The sequence below is a fragment of the Parasteatoda tepidariorum genome, chromosome 5 (genome assembly GCF_982258835.1).
Source record: "Parasteatoda tepidariorum strain Cologne lab strain chromosome 5, Ptep-v5.0, whole genome shotgun sequence".
Lineage (NCBI taxonomy): Eukaryota > Metazoa > Arthropoda > Arachnida > Araneae > Theridiidae > Parasteatoda > Parasteatoda tepidariorum.
In genome coordinates, this window is record NC_141759.1 from 70,201,569 (window position 1) to 70,225,408 (window position 23,840).

Below are 23,840 nucleotides of genomic sequence, written 5' to 3' on the forward strand. Positions count from 1 at the left end.
ATAGAAAGGTAAAAATTATTGAGAAATTGTTCTTCGAATTCTTGGCGTGTTCTGCTTCAATGTTTGGCATGTTCTGGTTAGTTTTTCAAGTTCTTCTACCTTTTCCTTAGGGAAATTTTGCTTCTTATTTGCTGCTAAGAAAATCGTGTCCGTCATTACCAAAGGTTATGATGGAACTAATGCCCGATATTTTCAGGCTCCCGCTAGAGGGCGTACTCGAGCGTTGCGATCGCGAATTGATTATAATTTTCATTCCATTAAAATAATTCAGTTTACTTCTGAAATCTTTTAATTTAAAAGGCAAAAAAAAAATTTGGATGATTTTCGAAATCTTCAAATTTATTTCTAAATGCATTAGTATGGTAAACGAAATCAACTAAAAACGGGAAAACTTTACAACTTATTCAAAAGACTTATGTTGTCAAATTTAAGGCTTAAAATTCATGACGTATGCAAATTAATTTAAGTTCTATCTAATGTCTAAAAACATTATATTTTGATACTTGCAAGTGAGATCATGCTGGGTTCAACCAATCAGGTTTGCCATACACGCCTGACGTCGCTCACTAGCATCGAAATTTATCTGATCTTAAAATTGATCCCGTGTAATAGTAAGTCAAATCCTTTAAGCTGTAACGGTAACACGCCATGCATAGCCGCGTGATTGGGCGCAACAATATGATCAGTTGCAAGTACCTAATTCTGAAGCAAAAGTACAATAAAAGCAACAAAAAAATTGTTTTGTGTTCCACTTTCTTGCAACTTTAACTTTTTTTCTTTAATTTCCAAAATAATCGCTTAAATATTTTCATGATGCAAGAAACGAGGAAAAGTGATCTCTAAATATATTTTGTTAAATAAAAAATGACGGTTTCAAAAATCCCTTCAACAGACGAGATTTCTGAAAATAACCTAACCATCTGTCGTATCAAAAATATAAATTAAGAAAAAAAACACTGAACTTATAGAACATGACATTTTAGTTCCAAGCATAGCGTGTTATCAATGTTTGACAGGAACTCAAAAAATATAAGAATGCACAATGAAACTCTTTTTCCGTCGAAATCCATCAAAATCATGAAAACATAATGATTGACATGCGTCCAAATTGAAAGATTCACAGATGGTATGCAACTATATTTACTTCGCAAAATTTTTACAAATCCACTCGATCAGAGAACAGCACTTTGTAGACAGGTAAGCAAACTTAAAATTAAATTACAACATGCGTATTAATCAAACGGTTGTAGTGTTAGCTGTGACTAAAAGAGATGCCGATAATAATTCCGAAAACGATCCTGAATATGACAAAGCAATGGAAGAAATTGAATCACGGAAAAACACATGCAAAAAATTGGAGTGCGCTAAACATGGAACGGAACTTGTCACTAATTTAATTGGTGATATTCCGGACATCCCTCTTGTTACAACTGGTGCAAAAGTAGTGACTTCAGGTATAGCTGCTGCAACACACATAGCCGAGTTTGGAATAAACATTGCCGCCACGGCCATGGAATGTGATGATGTGAATTTCGATGAGATTAAATTAATTATGGATAAAAGATTTAATGAAGTGGACCGGAAGCTTGATAAACTGACAGAAGCGATGGAGAAAGTAACAGATATGGTGACTAAAACATTAAGTACCGTTGAAAAAACTAGACTGGAGATGGAATGGGGATTTAAAAACGTGTTAGTAACGTTAAAAAACCATGACATACAAGCAATAATAAGCAAAATTAGCAAATTTTCTCGATACTTCGAAGAAAAGAAAGACGAGGTAAGTAAGCTTCCAGCTGACCAATTCGTTTTTCGTTTAAAGCAGAAAGACGGTATATTAGATTACTTGAAAAAGGTAAGATTGCCGGAGGGTTTGCATTCTGATTTGTTCGAACTCATGGATAAAAATACTAATTTTTCAATTCCCGAAAATTCAAACGACTCCAAAGCATTTCAAGCTTTATATGCCTTATTCTACGGAACACAAACGTACGCATCGGTTATGTTTTTTCTTCTTAAACAACATTCTTATCTTGCTGATTATTACTGTCAAAGAGGACAAGACAAAAAATTCAACGAAGAATTCGATCTTTTGGTAACTACTTTTAATGAATTTAAAACGTCTCTTACAGGAACCAATGGTCTGATTAATGCTGTAGTTGCTACCTTAGATAATGTAAAAAATAAACGATTCATTAAATTTGTCAATGATCATCTGTATAAAGATATTTCTAAAAGAATAGATGGGTTAAAAGACCTCAAATATGGTATAACAAAAATGAGGTTGGCTGTCATAGAAGATACACCGGAACCAGTAGTTGATATAGATTTTAATGAGCCTGATATTAGGTCAAACTATGGTGATTGGGATGATAAATCTAAAGTAAGGTACGCTCTCCAATTCAGAGTTGATGGAATTTATTCTAAATTTAGTGAATGGACTGAGCCTCTGAAAATAGACGGGAAAGCAAATCCAACCATACATATCTCCATAGATGAAAAAGGAAGAGAAAGACTCGTTTTTCGAAAATTTAATGAAGAGAAACCTCAACTAGCTAAAGTTTTGACAAAATATGAGTCGGAATTTCGAGACATTGATCGAGATCTTTACAACGCTGCAAGAAGCAAAGATGAAACAAGACCATTACAATATATACCTTCTTTACTGAATGCCGGGGCAAATATTGATGCAGTTTTCGAAATGAAAAGAAGCGTAATGCATGCTGCCGCTGAAAGCGGGAATGTAAAGATTGCAATGCGGTTTCTTTTGGACGTAAAAAAAGAATTATTTGATGCTGTCGATGAAAAGGGGTATACAGCGATGCATGTTGCTGCTAGCACTAAAAACGCTGGTTTCATAAATTTTTTAATTACCCATAATGCAGATGTAAATGCCCAAACAAATGCAGACAAGTTAACAGCATTGCACATAGCAGCAAAAAGAGGTCACTATAACACAATTAAAAATTTGCTTGCTAGTGATAAAATAGAGATAAATAAACCAGAAAAATCAGGATACACACCTCTACATTACGCTGTTCGAGGCACACCGAAAGCTCTTAAGATTTTGCTTGATGACGATAAAATTTCAGTAAACGCCAAGTCAGATTTTGGTTTGACTCCCTTCCACTTGGCTGTTATGAAAGGTGATCGAGGAATCTGTGATGCTTTGTTAAGTAGTGGTAAAGTAGAAGTGAACGCTGGGAATAAAGACAATATGACGCCGCTGCACTTTGCAGCGATGGCGGGAGATGTGAATATGGTTCAGTACCTTCTCTCAGGGAAAAAGGAAGTGGAAGAAGTAAATGTTAATGCACTAACATTTGAAAATAATTGGACACCCCTTCATTTTGCTATTTATTTAAAGCAAGAAGAAGCTGCCTTTGAATTACTGAAGAATGAGAAAGTTGATATTAGTGTAACTTCAAAAGAAAATTACAGTCCTCTCCATCTCTCTATTGCAACTGGTCAATTGAAAATTTTCGATGAATTATTAAATAAAACGTCTAATGTTGAAGCATTAACAAAGGAGAAGTTTACGGCTCTCCATCTTGCGGTTTTGAGATCAGAAATGGAATTTACCACAAAGTTGCTGGATAAAAATGCTAGCATAAATGCAGTATCCGATGATGGTTCTACTCCTTTACATTTGGCTGCAAAAGCAGATAGAACAGATCAAGCTGTACTTTTAATAAGTAGAGGAGCGAATATGAGGCTTTATGATAGCAAAAACTTTTTACCTCTTCAATATGTTATTAAGAATATGAATTTTGAAGTTTTGAGAGCGGCTGATAATCAAGATCCAAGTATATTTGATTTAAATCATGGAGAGGGCAAAGCTTTAGGAGAATATTGCGGATCCTTTTTAATCGAGAAAATGTATTATTACTACAAGAATAAAGATTCAGTTGAATACAGTAAGTATAAAGGTTTGCAACTACTTGATGTTTTCAAAAAATTAGGTTTATATGATTTATTAAGAATTCTAGGAAAAAATGATACAGGTCCCCAAAAAGAAGACGCAATTAAATTTGCCCTTGCAGCTGCTAGCGCAGTGGCAACACAGTGTATCAAAGACAACAGAGAGACATGCATCTTTACTGGAGTTCGTTATAAACGGAGTATTGAAAAATCTTATTTTGATTACTATCAGTATCTGCCTAAATTACAGCCTTTAAACTTTGCACAGAATGCTTTCAATATTTTCAAGATTGTAAGTAGTACAAATCAGCTAGAGGCTAAGCAAACTAATAACTACCAATCTTTTTCGCACTCCATAACACCAATAGTGCAAAATGTTGATACGAACGGAATATTGCTGTTGTTTGATATACTAATCAGAAAATTTACGAACGAGAAATATACTATGAATGTCAATAAATCGACATCCTCTTTGGAATCTCAAGCTGCGGCATTAGAAGTCATTGATAAATTTAGTGCTTTTGTGGATTCTGTTAGTGACGTGCCAGCGGAAGAGCTAATAGATCTCGCTAAATTGCACTCAGATGTTTACAAATCATTAGAAAGTGGAGACAACAATATAATTTTCGATCTATTCTGTCAGCATTTAAGAAAAATTGTGGATGCGGAGCAAGTTGCAACTTTCTTATCAAGTATCAAAACCGACAATGAGGATCTAAATCAGGAAAATTCTGTTAATGCTATGCTACAATATTGTTTGTCGGAAGCTTACACTGCACCCTAATCTCGACGCTTGGACAAATATTTTTGCAATTAATGGTAATTAATTATTTTTTATTTCTCAATATCTTTCTTTACCTTTGCTGTAACCTTACCACTTTTTTATCTATTTTTTTAACAATGTAAAATAATCTTATCATTATCACAGATTATTTGCTCTTCAATTGCATTTATTTACGGTAAATGAATCTTTTTCACTATTTATGGCACTAATTTTTCACACGTATTAAAAGCACTTACTTAGAATTGATTTCACAGATTTTTTCTACACTTTTATTGCACGCATTTTCCTTTAATTTTTCGAACAAACCATTATAATTTTAGTTATCATATAAAAATTTATTTAGAATTTATTTACTTCAAATTGATAGACTGATGAATTTGAGTTAATGGTATTTCGCGGCTTCTTTACAAAAATTTAGCTTCAAATTGTCTATTTTGAATTTTGAAATAAACTCAAATGAAATTATAGTAAAATGGAACTTTGGTTGTAAAAGTGTATGGGCATTTTAGGTAAATCATTTGCCGAAATACATTTCTTCATTCGTTGAATTTATCTTCAAGATTTCCAAAAAGATTTTATTATTTTCTTTAGTAGTTTTTTTCCCAAGTTGGAAAACCTTATAAAACCGAGCAACTACCTCTTTTACCGAAAATTCTTGTGCTCGTTACGACATTTTTCGTCCTTTTTAACAAATTTTTGTCAAACATTTTTAACAAAGAAGTTTTTTAAATCCTGTTTCTAAATCAAGTGCTGATCGAATTTCAGAACAAAATGTATTGTTTAATTTTAAAAAAAGCGAAAACTAATGGAACCTGAAACATTTTTTTTAGATATTTCTTTCATTATTTTAATGTTGTGTTACGAAAAAAGTGCTGAATTTCAGAACAAAATGATTTTTTCAGTAAAATAAACAAATTAAAGAAATTTAAAAAAAAAAATTTTATTGTAATTTTTTAGATATTGTAACTTTATTGTAATTTTTCAGATATTTTTAATTTTTTTTTTAACGAAGAATTTTTTAAAGTTTTATCACTAATCAGACGCTGAATATGAAAACAAAGGGAATTGTTAAATTAAAAAAAGAAAACTAAGGAAACCTGAAACATTTTTTTTAGATATTTCTTTCATTATTTTAATGTTGTGTTACGAAAAAAGTGCTGAATTTCAGAACAAAATGATTTTTTCAGTAAAATAAACAAATTAAAGAAATTTAAAAAAAAAAAATTTATTGTAATTTTTTAGATATTGTAACTTTATTGTAATTTTTCAGATATTTTTAATTTTTTTTAACGAAGAATTTTTTAAAGTTTTATCACTAATCAGACGCTGAATATGAAAACAAAGGGAATTGTTAAATTAAAAAAAGAAAACTAAGGAAACCTGAAACATTTTTTTTAGATATTTCTTTCATTATTTTAATGTTGTGTTACGAAAAAAGTGCTGAATTTCAGAACAAAATGATTTTTTCAGTAAAATAAATAAATTAAAGAAATTTAAAAAAAAAAAATTTATTGTAATTTTTTAGATATTGTAACTTTATTGTAATTTTTCAGATATTTTTAATTTTTTTTAACGAAGAATTTTTTAAAGTTTTATCACTAATCAGACGCTGAATATGAAAACAAAGGGAATTGTTAAATTAAAAAAAGAAAACTAAGGAAACCTGAAACATTTTTTTTAGATATTTCTTTCATTATTTTAATGTTGTGTTACGAAAAAAGTGCTGAATTTCAGAACAAAATGATTTTTTCAGTAAAATAAACAAATTAAAGAAATTTAAAAAAAAAAATTTTATTGTAATTTTTTAGATATTGTAACTTTATTGTAATTTTTCAGATATTTTTAATTTTTTTTAACGAAGAATTTTTTAAAGTTTTATCACTAATCAGACGCTGAATATGAAAACAAAGGGAATTGTTAAATTAAAAAAAGAAAACTAAGGAAACCTGAAACATTTCTTTTTTTTTTTAATTTTTTAAACTTGTGTTACTACAACAGTGTTGAATGTCAAGAAAAAGAGTTTTTGCAATAAAAAAAACTAACTAAAAAAATAAAAGATTTCAAAAATTGTGTTTTTATTGTAATTTTTCAGATATTCCTTGAATTTTTTATAGAAGAACTTTTTGAAGTTGTGTTACTAAAAAAGTGTTGAATTTCAGAACAAAATCATTTTTCATTTAAAAAAAACTAAAAAAAAGCAAAAATAAATAAAAATTGTTTTTTTTTTATATTAATTTTTCAAATATTTTTTTATTTTTTCAAGAAGATTTTCTTAAAGTTTTATTGCTAATCAGGTACAGAATTTCAAGACCAAATGAATTGTTCAATTAAAAAAAAACTAAAGAAAACTGAAAAATTTTTGCTGAAAAAAATACTAAAGATATATCTATATGCTTGAATTTGTGACAATTTCTGTTCAAAAAAAGGACTGAATATAAATGTTTTCAAATTTGTATCCTGTATCTCTCTATAAAAAAAACTAATATCGTTCAAATTTGCTACAACACTGACATGGTGTAAAGTTGAACCATGTTATGATACAACTTAAACTTAATTACGTTATACTATGTGTCAACTTGAATGGTAAAGGCGACTCAATTTAACTTCTCATTAAGATTGTAGCAAATTTGGTTCTGGTTTGGTGTTGTGGTTCAAATTGCGACGCTGTGGTTCAACATTGAGCGAACTTTTCAGAAAATTTGAAAACTTTTATATCTCTTCCAAATTTTTATAAATTTGCAAAATCTCTTCTGCAAAATTTCTGATATCTGATGAATTAATTTTGAAATCAAAATCAAATGCAGAATCTATAATTCTTCCCAAATTCAATTACTGTAATACAGATTTACCATTGCTTCGTTTTTTTTTTTTTTGTAACATTATAATTATGTGAAAGCTATTTAAAAAGAACTTGGGAAATAAAACTGACAGATAATAAGAACTTTTCTGTTTTTAATTATATTTTAAAAAATATATGTAGCTTTTATACCCTACCTTTTTGCAATATCAATATATACTAGTCATTACCTTTTACTTATCTTAGATATTCATCTAAAGAATTTGTGTACACAATTAAAATTTTAATTCTAAAATTACGGTATAATAACCGGCAGCAGTTACCCCATTCAATTAAGTTCACGGCAAAGAATATTTTATACATTTATGGTTTGGAAACCGTTTACAACTGGTATGTTTAAAAAACTATGAATAAGAAACGATAGGGCTTTTTAACGATTTGTAACTTGCATGGTTTCAAAGCAGCAAAAAAAATTTATTGGACATTAAAGTAAGGCTTTTTAGGTGGTAGATATTGAGGTTAGATAATGAGAAATGAAAACTCTTCATGTGTTGAAGGGATTGGAGGAAATATTGTAGTGTCAATTCAGGGATTAGCCCTTTTGGTTTTAATATGTACAAGGAACTAAATAGCTTCATTAGATGGGCCTAGTTGGGTTATTAAATCGTATTAAGTGAAAGCAGTTAAAAACAATTTGCCTCAAAGTTAAAAGTTTCAATGTCATCTTATTTGTAATTATTTGACTGTTTTGTTTGAATAAATTAAAATAACTATTGAATGAATTGTTATTTAACCTTTTTTCCAAGAAACTTTAAATAGCGTTTTTAAATTTCATAGTATTTATCTTTAATTTCTGCCAGTAGGTTAACCACATTATTTTTGATATTTCATGTCTTTTTAACACCCAATCACTCTTCTGAAGCTTTCAATATAAATAAAAACTTATCCATAAAACTGTGGTAGTTGTGCAAAATCCCTGTTGACCAAGGAAGTTAGCACAAGCTCCAAGTGGACACCAAATAACCAGTGAGAATTAAACGGATATCAAAACAAATAATTTATTTTAAGAAAACTGTTGACATAATAAAAAAGCATGCATGAAGGTATTTTATTAACAAAAAAAAGCTATTTTAATGAAACATCTTAAAAGAATTTGGTCTACAGTTTTCAAAGAAAGTCGACTGGAATTTATGCAAGTACTGAAATTTTGAGTTTCAAAATAATTATAAAAATCTAAATAGAGAAAAAGTTATGAAATTGATTTGATAACGAAGTAATTTTATTACTTTATAAGATACTTAGCTAGCCAGGCTTATCGTGAATCAAAATTAATTATGCATATTATCCTTTATATAAATTTACTACAAAAGCCTACATTGTAAAAAAGAGGTGATATTGTGTATGTATTACATTAAATGTACAAAAATGTGATAGCATTTTTTCCTTATGTAATATATTTTTAATTGTCATGGTTTTTGATATTATGATTGACTTTAACTAATGTGTGTATATAATTATTTATTAACCAAAATGCTACTGAAATTATTAAACAGCTATCATATAAATGCTAATAATTTATTTATACCTATTTTACATCTAAATATTGATTTTAATATCTGATATATTTTTATAATTTTTTGAAAAAATGCTTGGAATTAAATTTAGAACAAAATTTTCTTAATATGGAACATTGTTGTAAATATTAAACAACGCTGAATTATAACATCGTCAGTGACTGTCATTAATAACACCAAGAAATATTTTTTTTCTCTATTGCATGAGGTTTTTTAATGAATCTTGGATATTTTCACGTCTCTGATTTTAAATCTGTAATAGATTTCTCTCTCTAAGCTACAGATATTTTTCAAATGACATTTTTAGCATTTTTTTTTATTTAAATGAGATCTTATATTAAAATGCAGAAATTTAAGAACTTTTATATAACATGAGGTCGCATAAAAGTTGCGACAAACTTATGCGAGACTTGGGGAACATCATCAGGGTTACAATTACATAGGAACCCATGCCCAGAAATGTCGTCATGTGCCGCTAGGAGGGCTTCCTTATTATGACCTGTTCAGAAGCATACGAAGAAGCAGTTCATAATAAGAAAGCGTCCCTATCCATGTACGACAAATTTTAAGGGCGTGTGTTTCCATGCAATTTCAACCCTGATTTTGAGCCATAACTGCGGTAGAGGTTTGTCGCTATGCATTCGACTGTAGCGGAACCCCCTGTAACGATTTTAAACTCATACATTTCGAGAAAAAATGTCATTTTAAAACTATCTGTAGCTTTAAGATCGAAGCTAATTTCAGATTTGAAATTCCCTGATACGTAGGAAGGATCAATTACTTGAATGCATTTAATACAAACTTTTTTCCCAGTCGAAGCAGCCGCTTTTTAAAATCAAATCTGCAAGAGCAAAATCATCACAATACCACAACATACTGAAACCTACTTTTTATAAAATCATTATCAACGGCTTGTAAAATTTAATTTTTGAGGAGCATATATTTAAAATTAGTAAAAACTCTTCTTTTTTCTAATTTTTAAAGTTTTTATAACATATAAATAACGAATTTCATTGCACTCACAACTAATAAAAAGTTATTATTAAAAGTTGGATTACATGTGTTTTAAGGAAATTGAAGAGTAGAAGTTGAAAAAAATTTATGAAGCAGATAGTGTAAAGAATCCAAAATGAAAACAGGTTATGAATTGAGAAAAGTTTTAGAAGGCCTATCTTCATTGTCGATGATCATCACTATTTCAACAACGTAAATCTAGCTTTGGTAGAACTACGAAAAGCACTTGATTATTACAAACGAACTTAGCAAAAAAAAAGAAAATCTTACAAGAAACAAACAAAAAATTATTTTAAATGTTGCTAATCAAACAAATATGCCTAGATTTTAAAATCTTACTGTTGTTTTAAGAAAATGTAGCGACTAATTTAGATTTTAGTGTATTTTTAAAGTTAAACTAAGAATATTTTTTATTAATTAAATGAGGCAATTCATTTTATGAAATCAGCTGCTTTATAAAATTAAATGTTCTCAAAAAGGACATGATTTTAATAAACAGCGGTCACTTTACCCATTCTACGGTTCAGTGAACCTATTGTTTAAGAGTATAGTAGATTATTTCCTGTTATTTTAGGGTTTTTTTCCATTATTGCAAAAAGCAACTATATTAATATTATTGATAACCTTAATATTAACAAATTATAGTTCAAAAGCCAAAATGTGCATGGTACGGTAGTCTACAAAGTGTTCTGAAAAATGTGTTTGTTAAGATAAAAACAAAAACATAGATAAATAATTAGAATGCATCTTCGCAATGAAATTTAAAAGTTTGACTGATTGACTATTATCACATTTAATTGTAACATAAACTTCTAATATTGATTTATTAAGAGATATGAAATATGTTATTCAATAGACTGGAATAGGATTTTTTAAGGAAATCAAAAATGAAAGAATGTATCAAAATGTATCACCTTTTCAATATTTATGAAGGTTCATTAAGACTCATAAGTTATTTATTCTTCGAATTTTATGTATTTCTGCCATAAATATTAAAAAGCTGCTGAATGTAACGTTTTCTTCCAACGATAAAAATCAGTTACAAATGGAAAAAAGATAAAACAAGCGAAAAGTTCAAATTTGTATTTTTCTTATGAAAAATGAAACGGAAAGGAGAACTGTTGGACCAATATGTGTTACAATACGCTTCATTGGATTATTATGCATAGCAGAAAACACCTTGATATGCATTCTGGAGTCTAAAAAATACAGTTTCAACATATCGCAATTCATTGACCTTACCTCCAAGAGAAGATTAGGATGGATTCAAGATGGAACTAAATAATCAAATAATAAATAAAATCCATCTAACTAGATGACTGATGTATAAAACAATCTAACACTGTATGGTATTTCTTAAGAGGATGTAAATCAAAAGGAAAACATATAAAAGTGAACTATAAGAATAAAAAAAATTAGTAGAGCATAAAAAATATTAGTGTGCTCTTGTTGGTTGGTTCTAATGCCACTTGCCACATGGGCAAGCCTGTTTGATGAAACCGAGCAAATTTAAGGCAGAGTGTGTGTTTCTTATTTTTTCAGTGGCGCCATCTATGGCCAGGAATTCGACGTCTGCCACACCATACGTCACACCCGTTTATAGAGCGAACCCATTCATTCATCCACAGATCGTAAGTTTGACCTGAATCAGAGAACGATCGATCTCCAATCCAGTACCCCCAGAGTTTTGATTTGTTATGGGAACATGGAGGACTTTTGCGACTCGACAGATTTAACTTGCATCAGTCACTTTACTACACGGGGAGTCTTCGGCCGGAGGGGTTCGAACCCACGAACTCTCGGACATGGGCCCAGCGTCCTACCGACCACGCTATCCCGGCCTATACGCTCTTGTGACACAGTCTGTTAAGTCGTCGCTAAAACCACTGGTGGAAATCTGGGAGCCCTGAGTTCGATCTTGGAAATCGACTCTATAACCTGCTTGTGCACGCAATAGAGTGAGCGTTAACTCTGTCGTAACTCTTATTGATTGTGACGTGGAAGTTTGTAGAAAGAGTTACTAGCTCTATCAATCTCATGTAACCGGAGTTAAAACCACCAGGCATTCGAATCAAGGCCATTAAAAAATAGAGCTTTAAAAATTGTTGAGTAGAGTGATGGAAAAAGTATTAGTAAAAGAAGTTTAAGAGAACCTTCTCTCTAGATTTAGAATGATTTAGAATGAACGGAACAATCTCCAAAATCAGCAATCGGCAGTCATCAGTTCTTCAATAAGAACTAATTATTTCTTATTTTGTATATTAACTGAACAATAACACAAATTCAACTCAAATTTCAAAACATTTTGATAATATTAAAATCAATTGTGAATTTACTTGTATATTTGCAGCTGCAATTATCTTTGTCTCTCAAGCATCAAAAAATGAAAAGAGTTATATTATAAAATAAAATGTATTGTGTCACATAAAACATGACAAAAATAAATTTATACATAGCACATTTTAAGGAATTTTATTTAAACTGCATCCAAACATATCATCGCAATTCTTTTATTTTATTTTGATGCCTACGTTCAAAGATTTAATTTGCAAAATTTTCCAAAATATTTCCAATAGTTACATTTTATTCAAGTTACAAAAAATTACGCATCTCAAAGATGAAAAATCTAAAATATATACTCGTTTATATTGGTGTTTAAAAACTAATACATAGCAGCATAAATACGAGTTACTCGAGTGCTGGGTATAATTCGAGTATCTGAGTTACTTATGAAACATAATTTATAATAATTACCAACTTCAAAACAGATTAAAATCCAGTAATCCAATTTTTTATACATCAAAAAACTCGTTTATATGATTCGCATTATAAATAATGGCCTAAGACGCCTGGTAGCGAGACACCCGTTTGTGACACACGTCATTTACATTGGCAAGTTATTCAGCGCTTACTGCAAGCAAAAACCAATACACAGATATCACCTCCCCCATATAGACTTTCGCAATCACGGCTAACGTTGTGAGTAATGGAATGGGCTATTCGGTCATTATATGTGCAATAAATTTGAACTTAAATCGGGATAACTGATTGCTAAGAACAATACACAGTTATCCCTGCACCTTTACAGACTTTCAGGCTTTTTACATGACATCTTCATACGTAATCGATTTGAAACTTCAATAACTATCCTGACATATTCTTCTAATTATCTGTAAAAAAATCTATTTGATTTGCCACAATTTTTTCATTAAGTTTCAATTTTTTAAACTATGAAGCTTCCTGAAGAATATGAGATGCGCGAAGTTTTTAAAAATTATTACATTTCATATTCTAATAAAACTCTAAATTACTTTTTTTTATCTTTTTAAACTTACCCATTGTTTTAATACTAGATGTTTGCAGAAGCAAATTTAAAGTTAAAATATGAACTTCGTTATTCAAACTTCTAACAAATTTTCATACATAACTTTGATATTCAGTTTCGAGAAAGTGTGATTCCTAGTTTATAAAATTATTGATGGATGGTGCAAAGTAAACATAAAGGTGAACATTTTAATTTAATATTAGGACACTTAAGGCTGAAACTAAGATATCTGGATTCAATCCCCGTTTCTAATGAAAACAATGTCGCATATAAATTTAAACCTTAACCTATTCCAATTTGAATTAAGTTAGATGAAAGTCGTTTCATTGTGTATTTCATTGGGTTTTAAAGTAGCACTTTGTTTCAAATGGATAAAAGTAATACAAATACACATTTTAGTAAATTTTAGAAAGAGCTCTTCTATCAATAGAAATTTTGATATTAACGCGTTGAATGCCAGGCTAATTTTTTATTACATGGTTCTCCCGTCTGGCCAAACGTTAAATAACTACTAACTAAATTTGCAAATATTAGATTGCAGATTTTGCTAGTTTTTAAAAGGTTTAGCATGACATATCTGGAAAAAAGTGGTGAATTATATAAGCCTACGAATTGTTTAGAAATAGTGGTGGATAAAAATCTACTAAATTTAATTTATTAAACCAAGAATCACAATTATCAAACTACCACTTGAAAATATTTATTCGCTGTTCGGAGCAGGTTGGCATCTCTGTGTATATAAATAGAACTATTTTTGTTTGTACCATATTGCATTAATTTCTTCAAACCATTTTAGTTATGATAATTATACTAAAAAATTAAAAATTTACTCGAATTATGTGTTTCAAATAATCTTGGCTTAGCCTGTCACCGGTGACCCCCATGGCATTCAACGTGTTAAACTGAAATTACATTTTTTTATAAATTCTTATTTATTTATTTCACAATTAAAACCCTGAGATAAAAAAGGGTAACGGAGCAGTGGGCAAATGAAACATTTTATTAATACTTATTTAATACACGTGTTTTCCTTAATAGTTATTAATAGCAATTTTAAATTTCCCATAGAGTTATAATTATGTGAACCAAGTCTTACCCTATTGGTGGGGTGAAACTCAGTTATTAAGCTTTTTCTAAAACAAAAAAAAAATTATTAAAAAGTCGTACATCTATGACTTTTCAGGAGTGATATAATGGACACAACTAAACAATGAATATTTCGACTAAATCATGTTGAACAATTTAGCTCCAACAACTTCACCCCTAAGAAAATAATAACTCTCTAAAAATTTTTTACAAAAATTACAACAATTAAAATAGAACACAATAAGTAAAAATAACACGTAAAAACAGAAAATAAAATTAAAAAAAAGAAAAAACGGAATAAAACATAACCTATAAAGTTAATAGCGAATTCAAATGTATTTACATGAACAGGAAAATCTTCAAGAATGATTTAAAAGATATTTTCGTAACAAGATTTCCAGATTGCAAAATATGAAAGATATATATATATATATATATATATATATATATATATATATATATATATTATTTTTTCTTCAAGCTTTTTTCTTTTCTCAAAACTATTGCAAGCAGCATGCACTGCTTCCATAAAATTACTTAAGTTACACACAACTTTAAATCATTCCGAAGTTCATTCAAATTTATAAATTTTACATCATTTAATTTGACTAGTATGTATGCTACTCATCTTTTATTAGAAAATTAGTCAAGTTGTCTTAGTACCAGCATTAGACATTTTCTCACTGTATGTAAAGTTAGACCAGCTTACGAGTAGTAATAATATTCGTTCCCATGCTTATTTCTGAGATTGGGCAAAAAGGCTTCCCTAAAAATCACTACTTTTTAGGCATTAGAAATTTCAGATATCTTTTTTATAGTTTGCACACCTAAAAAAGCTCACCAAGTTATAAAAAATGCTTTTTTTTTTTAAATCTAGTCATCAAATTTTTATCACATGCTGTGTCCAAAATTGATACTGACCCGTTGATCATAATCTGAGTAGAAAGATATTTAAAGAGATGTATAAAATTAAAAAAAAATATTATTTACTAAAAACACGTTGTTGTTTTTTTTAAATTCTACTTTGAGAGAAATTCTGCAATGATTTTATACTACTTAATTTTCCTAAAACCGAATTTGCATTGAAATGCAAATTCAGTGATAAGGTAGACTAATGCAGACACAAATGAGAATTTTCCTAAATCCTCATTTTATTATAAGAGTATGAACTATCAACGTTTTCAATGTTTTTGAATTTGCTTCGAACTCGTCTTAATTAATTCACATTTTGCTTTCATTATATCTGATGAAAATTTATTCATAATTTGCGAATGTGAATTAGATTTCATTTTTAGAGATGTTTGACTAAGGTTGTTGATAAATACATGTAAAATATTTTAATTGAATACTGTAAAGAAAAGTATAATTCGTGTTTTTATTATGCTATGCATGTTATTTGTTTAATTATTAGTTAACAGAGTTATTTATTTAAAACAATTATTGGTTTAGGATTTCTCTACAAAAAAACATCAGAAAAAAACATCTAAAATAGTCATTTCCTATATTTTGACTATACATTGTGGCTGTTTATTTTCAGCAATGCTCTTGCGAGAACTAAAAGTAAATTTAGCTTAACTACTGAAATTTATTAAATTTTGCTGATATAACATTCTATATCTTTTAATTTTTTTTTCTAATATACGTATATATATAATAATATATAATATTAAAAAAGGAGGTTTGAACCATAATACCGTGTAAATTTCCTGCAATTTTAATAAGGTGTTTAATAGTACAATGCTTCCGTTCAAGATGCAAATGTGTAGTATGTAATGTTAAAAAGGGTGGTTCAACGTTGCCGTGCAAATGTCTTGCAATTTTAATAAGGTGTCAAATAGAACTGTGTTTCCATTCAAGATACACCATAGAAGTATATATTGTCAAAAAGAGCAGTTGTACGTTGAACCATAATACCTTGTAAATTTCCTGCAATTTGAATAAGGTGACAATTAGAATTATGCGTTCAAGATACACCCATAGTAGTATGTATTGTTAAGAAGGGTGGTTTTACGTTAAACCTTAATACCTTGTAAGTTTCCTGCAACCCAATCCAGAAGACGAGGGAACTCCTGGATCAAGTATTGGGAGAAATTTGCCTTCGTGGAGGACTTATTGATTGAACTCACCCGCATTTGCGTTAAATTGGGAAGGAAAAAACGAAAACCTCCCAAGATTAGCCTGATGGTAAGCAGACTCTGTTCCATGATACGTTTTCCACTGAGGATATTTTGCGTCAGCACTGTGGTCGGTGCGTGCCGGGTGCGAAATTCGTATCGACCAACCATCGCCGGGATTCGACCACGGTTCACCTCATTTGAAGGCGAACTCTCTGAGCCACCACAGCTCAAAGATGGTTATTTTATTTTATAACAGTCGTTGAATAGCCAACCCGATTTCGGGTTTATGACTGCAAATGTTCAACTCCGTAGCCTTGTAATTTTGAACCCAATCCAGAAGATAAGGGATCTCCTGGATTAGGAGAAATTTACTTTCATGAAGGATTTTTGATGAAATTAACCCAATGCTGGTTAATTAGTTTAATAACAGGTACTCATTGAAAAAAGGCAATGAACTGAATGGCAAATTAATTCATTACCAATTGCTATAAGCAATAGATATTTCAAGTTGTCTAAAAGGATGATCATTTCCATAATCTCTTGGTGCTTTGTTACTGAAATCATAAAAAAGAATAATAACATGTAAATAATATATTAACCACTAAATTGGTTCATCAAATCATATCTGTGTGAAAACGATGATGGTACTAACTCGCATTTGCGCTACATAGAGAGAAAAAACACCTCCCACGGTTATGTGTTGGCAGAGTGGACTGTAACCCATGATCCGTCTACCACTGAGGAAATTCTACGTCTGCACTGTGATCGGTGCGAGCCTGGTACAGAATTCGTATCGACCAGTCATTGCTAGGATTCGAACCCGGTTTATCTCATTAGAAAGCGAACGCTTTATTCCCTGATCCACCACGGCTCCAAAGATGCTCATTTTATTTTATTTTATTTTATTTTATTTTATTTTATTTTATTTTATTTTATTTTATTTTATTTTATTTTATTTTATTTTATTTTATTTTATTTTATTTTATTTTATAAGCCGACCCAATTTTGGGTTTACAACTGCTAATGTTCAACTCAGTAGGTTTGTAGCTGCTCAGCGTAATATTTTACTCTGTATTAAACTGGAAAAAAAAAGAATGCTCTCAACGTGATAATTCAGTGGCACAACGGTTGTTGATATTTTTAACTAATTATTTTAAAATCATTCTTCTATTTATGTTTTATTTCTAATATAGCTTTTTTAAGCTTTTTTTGTATTATTTTAATTTATCTAATTTATTATATATATTTTCAGCATTAATTTACTTTTTATGCTGAAATATCTCATAAACTTCAATAAATTCAGGCTCAACTCTGTAAATATACAAATATTGTTTTATTAAATTTTGTTTCATACCTACAAATTGCTTCCAAATATTTTAAATACGTTGAATAATAATATTGACGCTCAAAACACTAAATATATTAGTAATAATAGGAGAAAATTATGTTTTCTCATGATTTTTGTTAGTTTCTAAATTATATTTAAAAAAATATTTTAAACTTATTGGTCTAATAAAAATATTTTCAACTCGCAACTTATGAAAATATTTTCAAATATTTTATATTCTTCAATAAATTTTTACATTCGCAACATATCGTATCGAATTTAAAAGTTCAAATTTAAAAAATGGGATTTTTTTTAGAATGACACGAAAATGAAACCATGTATAAAATCTCTGGTGTGCTAATTTATATACAAAATCAAGAGCTAATATTCCTGAATATAAAATTTAAAGAAAAACTATATTTTTATTAGTTTATATCTTTTTACTCTTATAATGTTTTGTTTTTCTAATTTAAGAAGTATTTAGTTATTTCCTTTTGCTTCATTTGTTGCATAGTGTAAGTAATTTTAGAAATATTACCTAAATACATTTTTTGCTCTCGAAAAAAAATGTTTTTTTCTTACAAGATACAAATATATGACAGCTTTAAAGTTAATTTCTAGATCTCATGCCTGTCAAAAGAATCAAAAAGTTGCAAAATCTGAGCATCCATAGACTTTCACATTCGATATATTGTTCATAACTCATTGCAAAACACATGGCTGTCAATATGAAATAAAGCCACTCGGCTTTTCACTGCAAAGACACACAATGGGTTTTTTTTACTCCTTTGACATCTATAAAAGAAGTGTGGTTTTTTTTACGTATTAGGACAAGTGTCTTTCAAACCGAATATTGCCAGATGTCGTGGAACTATATGTACATCAAACGTATTGAACCCATTCGCTTATTTCGAAATCACTGTAATTTCAAGTCAGTTAAGCCTATGATTTTACCAAATTAACAACATGCATATTAATCAAACTCTTATAGCTAATGCCGTTGCAAAACGTGCTTCCGACGATAACGCGGACATCGATGCTGAATACCAAGAAGCTATGGAGGAAATTGAAGAAAGAAAAAAGACGTGCAAGGCTTTAGAATACGCTGGTCATGCAACTGGACTCGTAACTAATCTAATTGGTGATATTCCTGAAATTCCTCTCGTTACTGATACCGTAAAAATAGCAACATCTGGCATAGCTGCGGCAGCTCACGTAGCAGAATTCGGAATGAATATAGCCGCAACAGCAATGGAATGCGATGATGTGAATTTCGATGAGATTAAAGCAATGATGGAAAAAAGGTTTAGTGAAATCGACAGGAAGCTCGACAAAATGTCAGAGGCGATGGAAAAAGTGACAGAAGTGGTCACAAAGACTTTTAATAGCGTAGAGAAAACGAGAGCGGAAATGAATTGGGGATTTAAAAATGTACTGGCTACACTTAAAAGTCGAGAAATTCAATCAATACTTAGTAAAATTAACAAATTTGTTAGGTATTTCGAAGAGAAAAGAAAAGAAATAAGTAAACTTCCTTTACACCAGTTCGTTTTCAGATTGAAGGAAAAAGATGGGATTCTTAGTTACTTGCAAAAAGCCCGCAAACCAGAAGGTTTACACTCAGATTTGCTTGAACTTATGGATAAGAATAATAATTTTGCTATTCCAGAAAATGCTGAAGACACAAAAGCGTTTCAAGCATTATATGCTTTATTTTATGGAACTCAAACATATGCATCAGTTATGTTTTTCCTCCTTAAGCAACATTCTTATCTTGCCGATTATTACTACCAAACAGGAAGAGATAAGAAATTTAATGAAGCATTCGATGTCTTGATTACTACTTTCAATGAATTCAAGGCATCGCTTACTGGAACCAAAGGATTAATTAACGAAGTCGTTAAGACGTTGGAAGAAGTAAAAAACAAAGATTTCATTAAAGATGTTAAAAATGAATTGTATGATGATATTTCTAAAAGAATAGATGGATTGAAAGACCTCAAAACTAACATAACAAAAATGGTTTTAAATGTCATAGAAGATATACCAGAGCCAGTACTTGACATCGACTTTAATGAACCTCATATTGCATCAAACTATGGAGATTGGGATGATAAGTCCAAAGTAAGATATGCTGTGCAGTTGACAGTAAATGGAACCTACTCTAAATTTGGTGAATGGACTGAGCCAGTAAAAGTTTATCAGAAAGCAAATCCAACTCTTCAAGTCCCAAGAGATGAAAAAGGAAGATTGAGGCTTGTTTTTCGTAAATTTAATGAAGAAAAGCCTCAATTAGTGGCAATTTTGTCAAAATCAAGTCAAGTGGAATTTCGAGATATTGATCGAGATCTTTATAATGCAGCCAGAAGTAAAGATCAAACTAGACCAATAGAATACATTCCTACTTTACTTGATGCAGGTGCAAACATGAATGCTACTTTTGAAATGAAGAGAAATGTCATGCACGCTGCAGCTGAAAGTGGAAATGTGAAAATTGCGATGCGTTTTTTTTCTAGCGGGACACAAGAACAACTCTTAAATGCTAGAGACGAAAAAGGATTCACCCCGATTCACATTGCTGCGAGTACCAGAAATTCTGGTTTTGTAAAGTTCTTAGTCGATCAAAATGCAGACGTAAATGTCCAAACTGCAGAAGACAAAGCAACGCCATTGCATATAGCAGCTAAAAGAGGGTTTTTCAAAACCATTAAGAATTTACTTGCTAGCAATAAAATCGAAATAAATAAGAGAGAAAAATCAGGGTACACACCTTTACATTACGCTGTACGTGGCACAGCAAAAACAATCCAATTGATACTTGCTGATGATAAAGTCTTGGTGAATGCTAAATCAGACTTTGGCCTGACTCCTTTTCACTTGGCTGTTATGAAAGGTGATCGAGAAATCTGTGATGCTTTGTTAAGCAGTGGTAAAGTAGAAGTCAATGCTGGAAATAAAGATGACATGACGCCTCTACACTTTGCAGCAATGGCAGGAAATGTAGACATGATACAGTACCTTCTTTCAGGCAAGAAAGAGTTGGAGGAAGTGGATATTAACGCAGTCACGTCAGATAATATATGGACCCCTCTTCATTTTGCTATTTATCTTAAACAAGTAGATGCCGCCCTTGAACTTCTAAAGAACGATAAGATAGACGTCAGTATTACCTCCAAACAATCTTACACACCTTTGCATTTTTCTGTAGCAACTGGTCAATTGAAAGTATTTCATGCACTGTTAAGGAAAGATTCCAATCTCGAAGCATTGACAAAAGAGAAGTTTACAGCTCTTCATCTGGCAACACTGCGGTCTGAGACAGATTTCACCACAACGTTATTAGACAAAAATGCTAATATAGATGCAGTATCAGATGATGGATCTACTCCTTTGCATTTAGCTACAAAATCAGATAAAATGGACCAAATAGTACTTTTAATAAGCAGAGGAGCAAATATGAAACTGTACGATGGTAATAATTTTCTATCGTTTCATTATGCTATTAAAAACGTTAATTTAAGAGCTATGAAGGTAGCAGTAGAAAAAGATCCAAATTTCACTGATACTAACCATGCGGAGGAAAAATCAATTATGAAATATTCCATTCATTCTATTTTCGGACTCATTTATCATTATTACAAAAATAAAGATTCGGTTGAATATAGAAAATTTAAAGATTTGCCACCTTTGGAAGTTTTCAAAAAGTTGGGCTATTACGATTTATTACAAATTGTCCGAAAGGATTCTTCAAATTCTTCGGAGAAAGTTGATAGAGTAATAAACGCAGGTAACAAATTCGCAATTTGGTGCCTCAAGAAAGAAAACAGTAAGGGAAAAACCTGTTCTTTTAAAGGCGTTCGAGATAAACGCAAGATTGAATCTCTAAATGTTGAGGGATATCCGCATCCAACTGTTATGGGATCCACATATCAACAAAACCTCAACAATGTTTTGATAAATATGATTCATTCTATAAAACAAATTGGAAGCAACAAATCTTTTCCCTATTCTAATCCTTTAATGATCCAAAATGCTGACACCAATGGAATATTGTTGCTGATTGATCTACTCGTTAGAAAATTTACGAATGAGAAATATAATGTGAGTAGCAATACCTCAATATCCACTCTAGAATCTCAAGCCACAGCTTTAGAGATCATTGATAAATTCAGTGCTTTTGTTGATACTGTAAGCGATACACCAGCAGAAGAGCTAGTGGATCTCACAAAATTGCACTCCGATTTATACAAATCCATTGAAAGTGGAAACAGCAATACGATTTTTAATCTATTATGCCAGCATTTAAGAAATATTGTTGATGCAGAACAAGTTACAGCTTTCTTATCTGGAGTCATGACCAACGATGAAGATAAAGAAAAAAATGCTGTCAACACTATAATAAAATACTGCATATCAGAAGCTAATATGGATAATGCATCATAACTTCTAAGTCTTAGCTACTTTTTTGTTAACGGTAATGAATCTTGCTGTGTCTTTGCTTTTACTGTACTTTAACGATTGAAATTATTTTTAGTGTTTGTTAAACAGCTATTGACACAATTTCCACATTCTACGGTACACATTATTGGTACTTAATATTGGTATAACATATTACATTGAATTACTTAATATTATATTGGTATAACTTAATATATAACATATTAGTATAACACACAATTTTCACTTTTGACAAGACTAATATGAAGCATTCTATTTAAACTCATTAAAAAAAATCTTATTTTATCATGTATCTTGGCTAAAAAAAAATCATTTGCAGGCAATAAACTATCTATCAATAAAAAAATACATTTAAATCATTCGTTAGCTTAAAATCCTAAACTAGTTTTAAAACAAATAACTTACGAACGGAAAAGAGAAAAAAATTAAGATACAGGATTTGTCTAAGTGTTTTCTTAGAAAATCAAAAAAAGTACTTAATAAGTAACTTTCTAACTTCAAAAAAGAAAAAAAAACAGAAAAGGAACTAAACGGTACAATGATATTTTTTTCACAAATAGCGTTTAATAGTTAACAATGTCTTGAAAATATTTTTTTATTTTCAAAATTAAGACGTTAATGTGCAGGCATTTCTTAAATCCCCTAAAGTGCTAATTAACTTATTGTTTCAATTTTTAAAAAGATTACTATATGCAATTGCATATTATTTTTTTATTGAATACAGTTATTTCTGTTGTTATTCATTAAATTAATGCAGCATTTCTTATTATTCTTAAGCCAATGTCATAGAAATAGAGTAAATTATTTACTATAATTTTTTTGTCAAAAATTTCTTTTTTTTTCCACACTAATTTTTTAAAAAAATTATTTTCTTTCAGATTGAAATGTTTACCATTTCAAAAGTTATAAGAAACAAATATCCTCATGAATTTTTACACGTCACTAAATTATAATAAAGCTACTTTTATGGATTCATTAAGAATACGTACTTTATTTTTTTTTCTTTATTTTTCAAAAATTCAGCTTAAAACATATTTTTAGCTTTAAAAGTAATTACTTAAAGGTTTTCTTAGAAATTCATAATTTTTAATAATTGCCCCATAAATTGCTATTAATGAAGATGTTATTCTGATTTCGCTTAAATAAGTTTTAAATTTTTTTATTTAAAAATAAAATTTGGAAAAAATTAATTTAATAAAAATAATAATGAAACAGTAAATCTGTTATTAAAAGCATCAATTGTTCTGTGGTATACTTTTCTATTTATAACTTTTAAACTTATGCTTTTTTTTTAATAAAGTAATCGTAAATAAGCTATATTCTATGACATTAATATTTTTCCTATTTAATAAGAACACAAGTACGAGTTTCCGTAGAGTCGGCAACATTTTCAGTAAAACAATTGCTTCGAAAAGAATTAAAATTGTTTTTATTCAT

General features: G+C 29.9%; 1 protein-coding gene across 1 annotated transcript; it reads left to right on the plus strand.

Annotated features, from left to right (window-relative positions):
• The first annotated feature begins 1,172 nt into the window (after positions 1 to 1,172).
• Positions 1,173 to 22,388, plus strand: LOC122269053 (uncharacterized). Its single transcript, XM_087162840.1, has 2 exons — positions 1,173 to 4,676; positions 18,919 to 22,388. Exons 1-2 carry the CDS (start codon positions 1,226 to 1,228, stop codon positions 22,386 to 22,388), a joined length of 6,921 nt encoding a protein of 2,306 aa, XP_087018966.1. The 5' UTR covers positions 1,173 to 1,225.
• Positions 22,389 to 23,840: the final 1,452 nt, after the last annotated feature.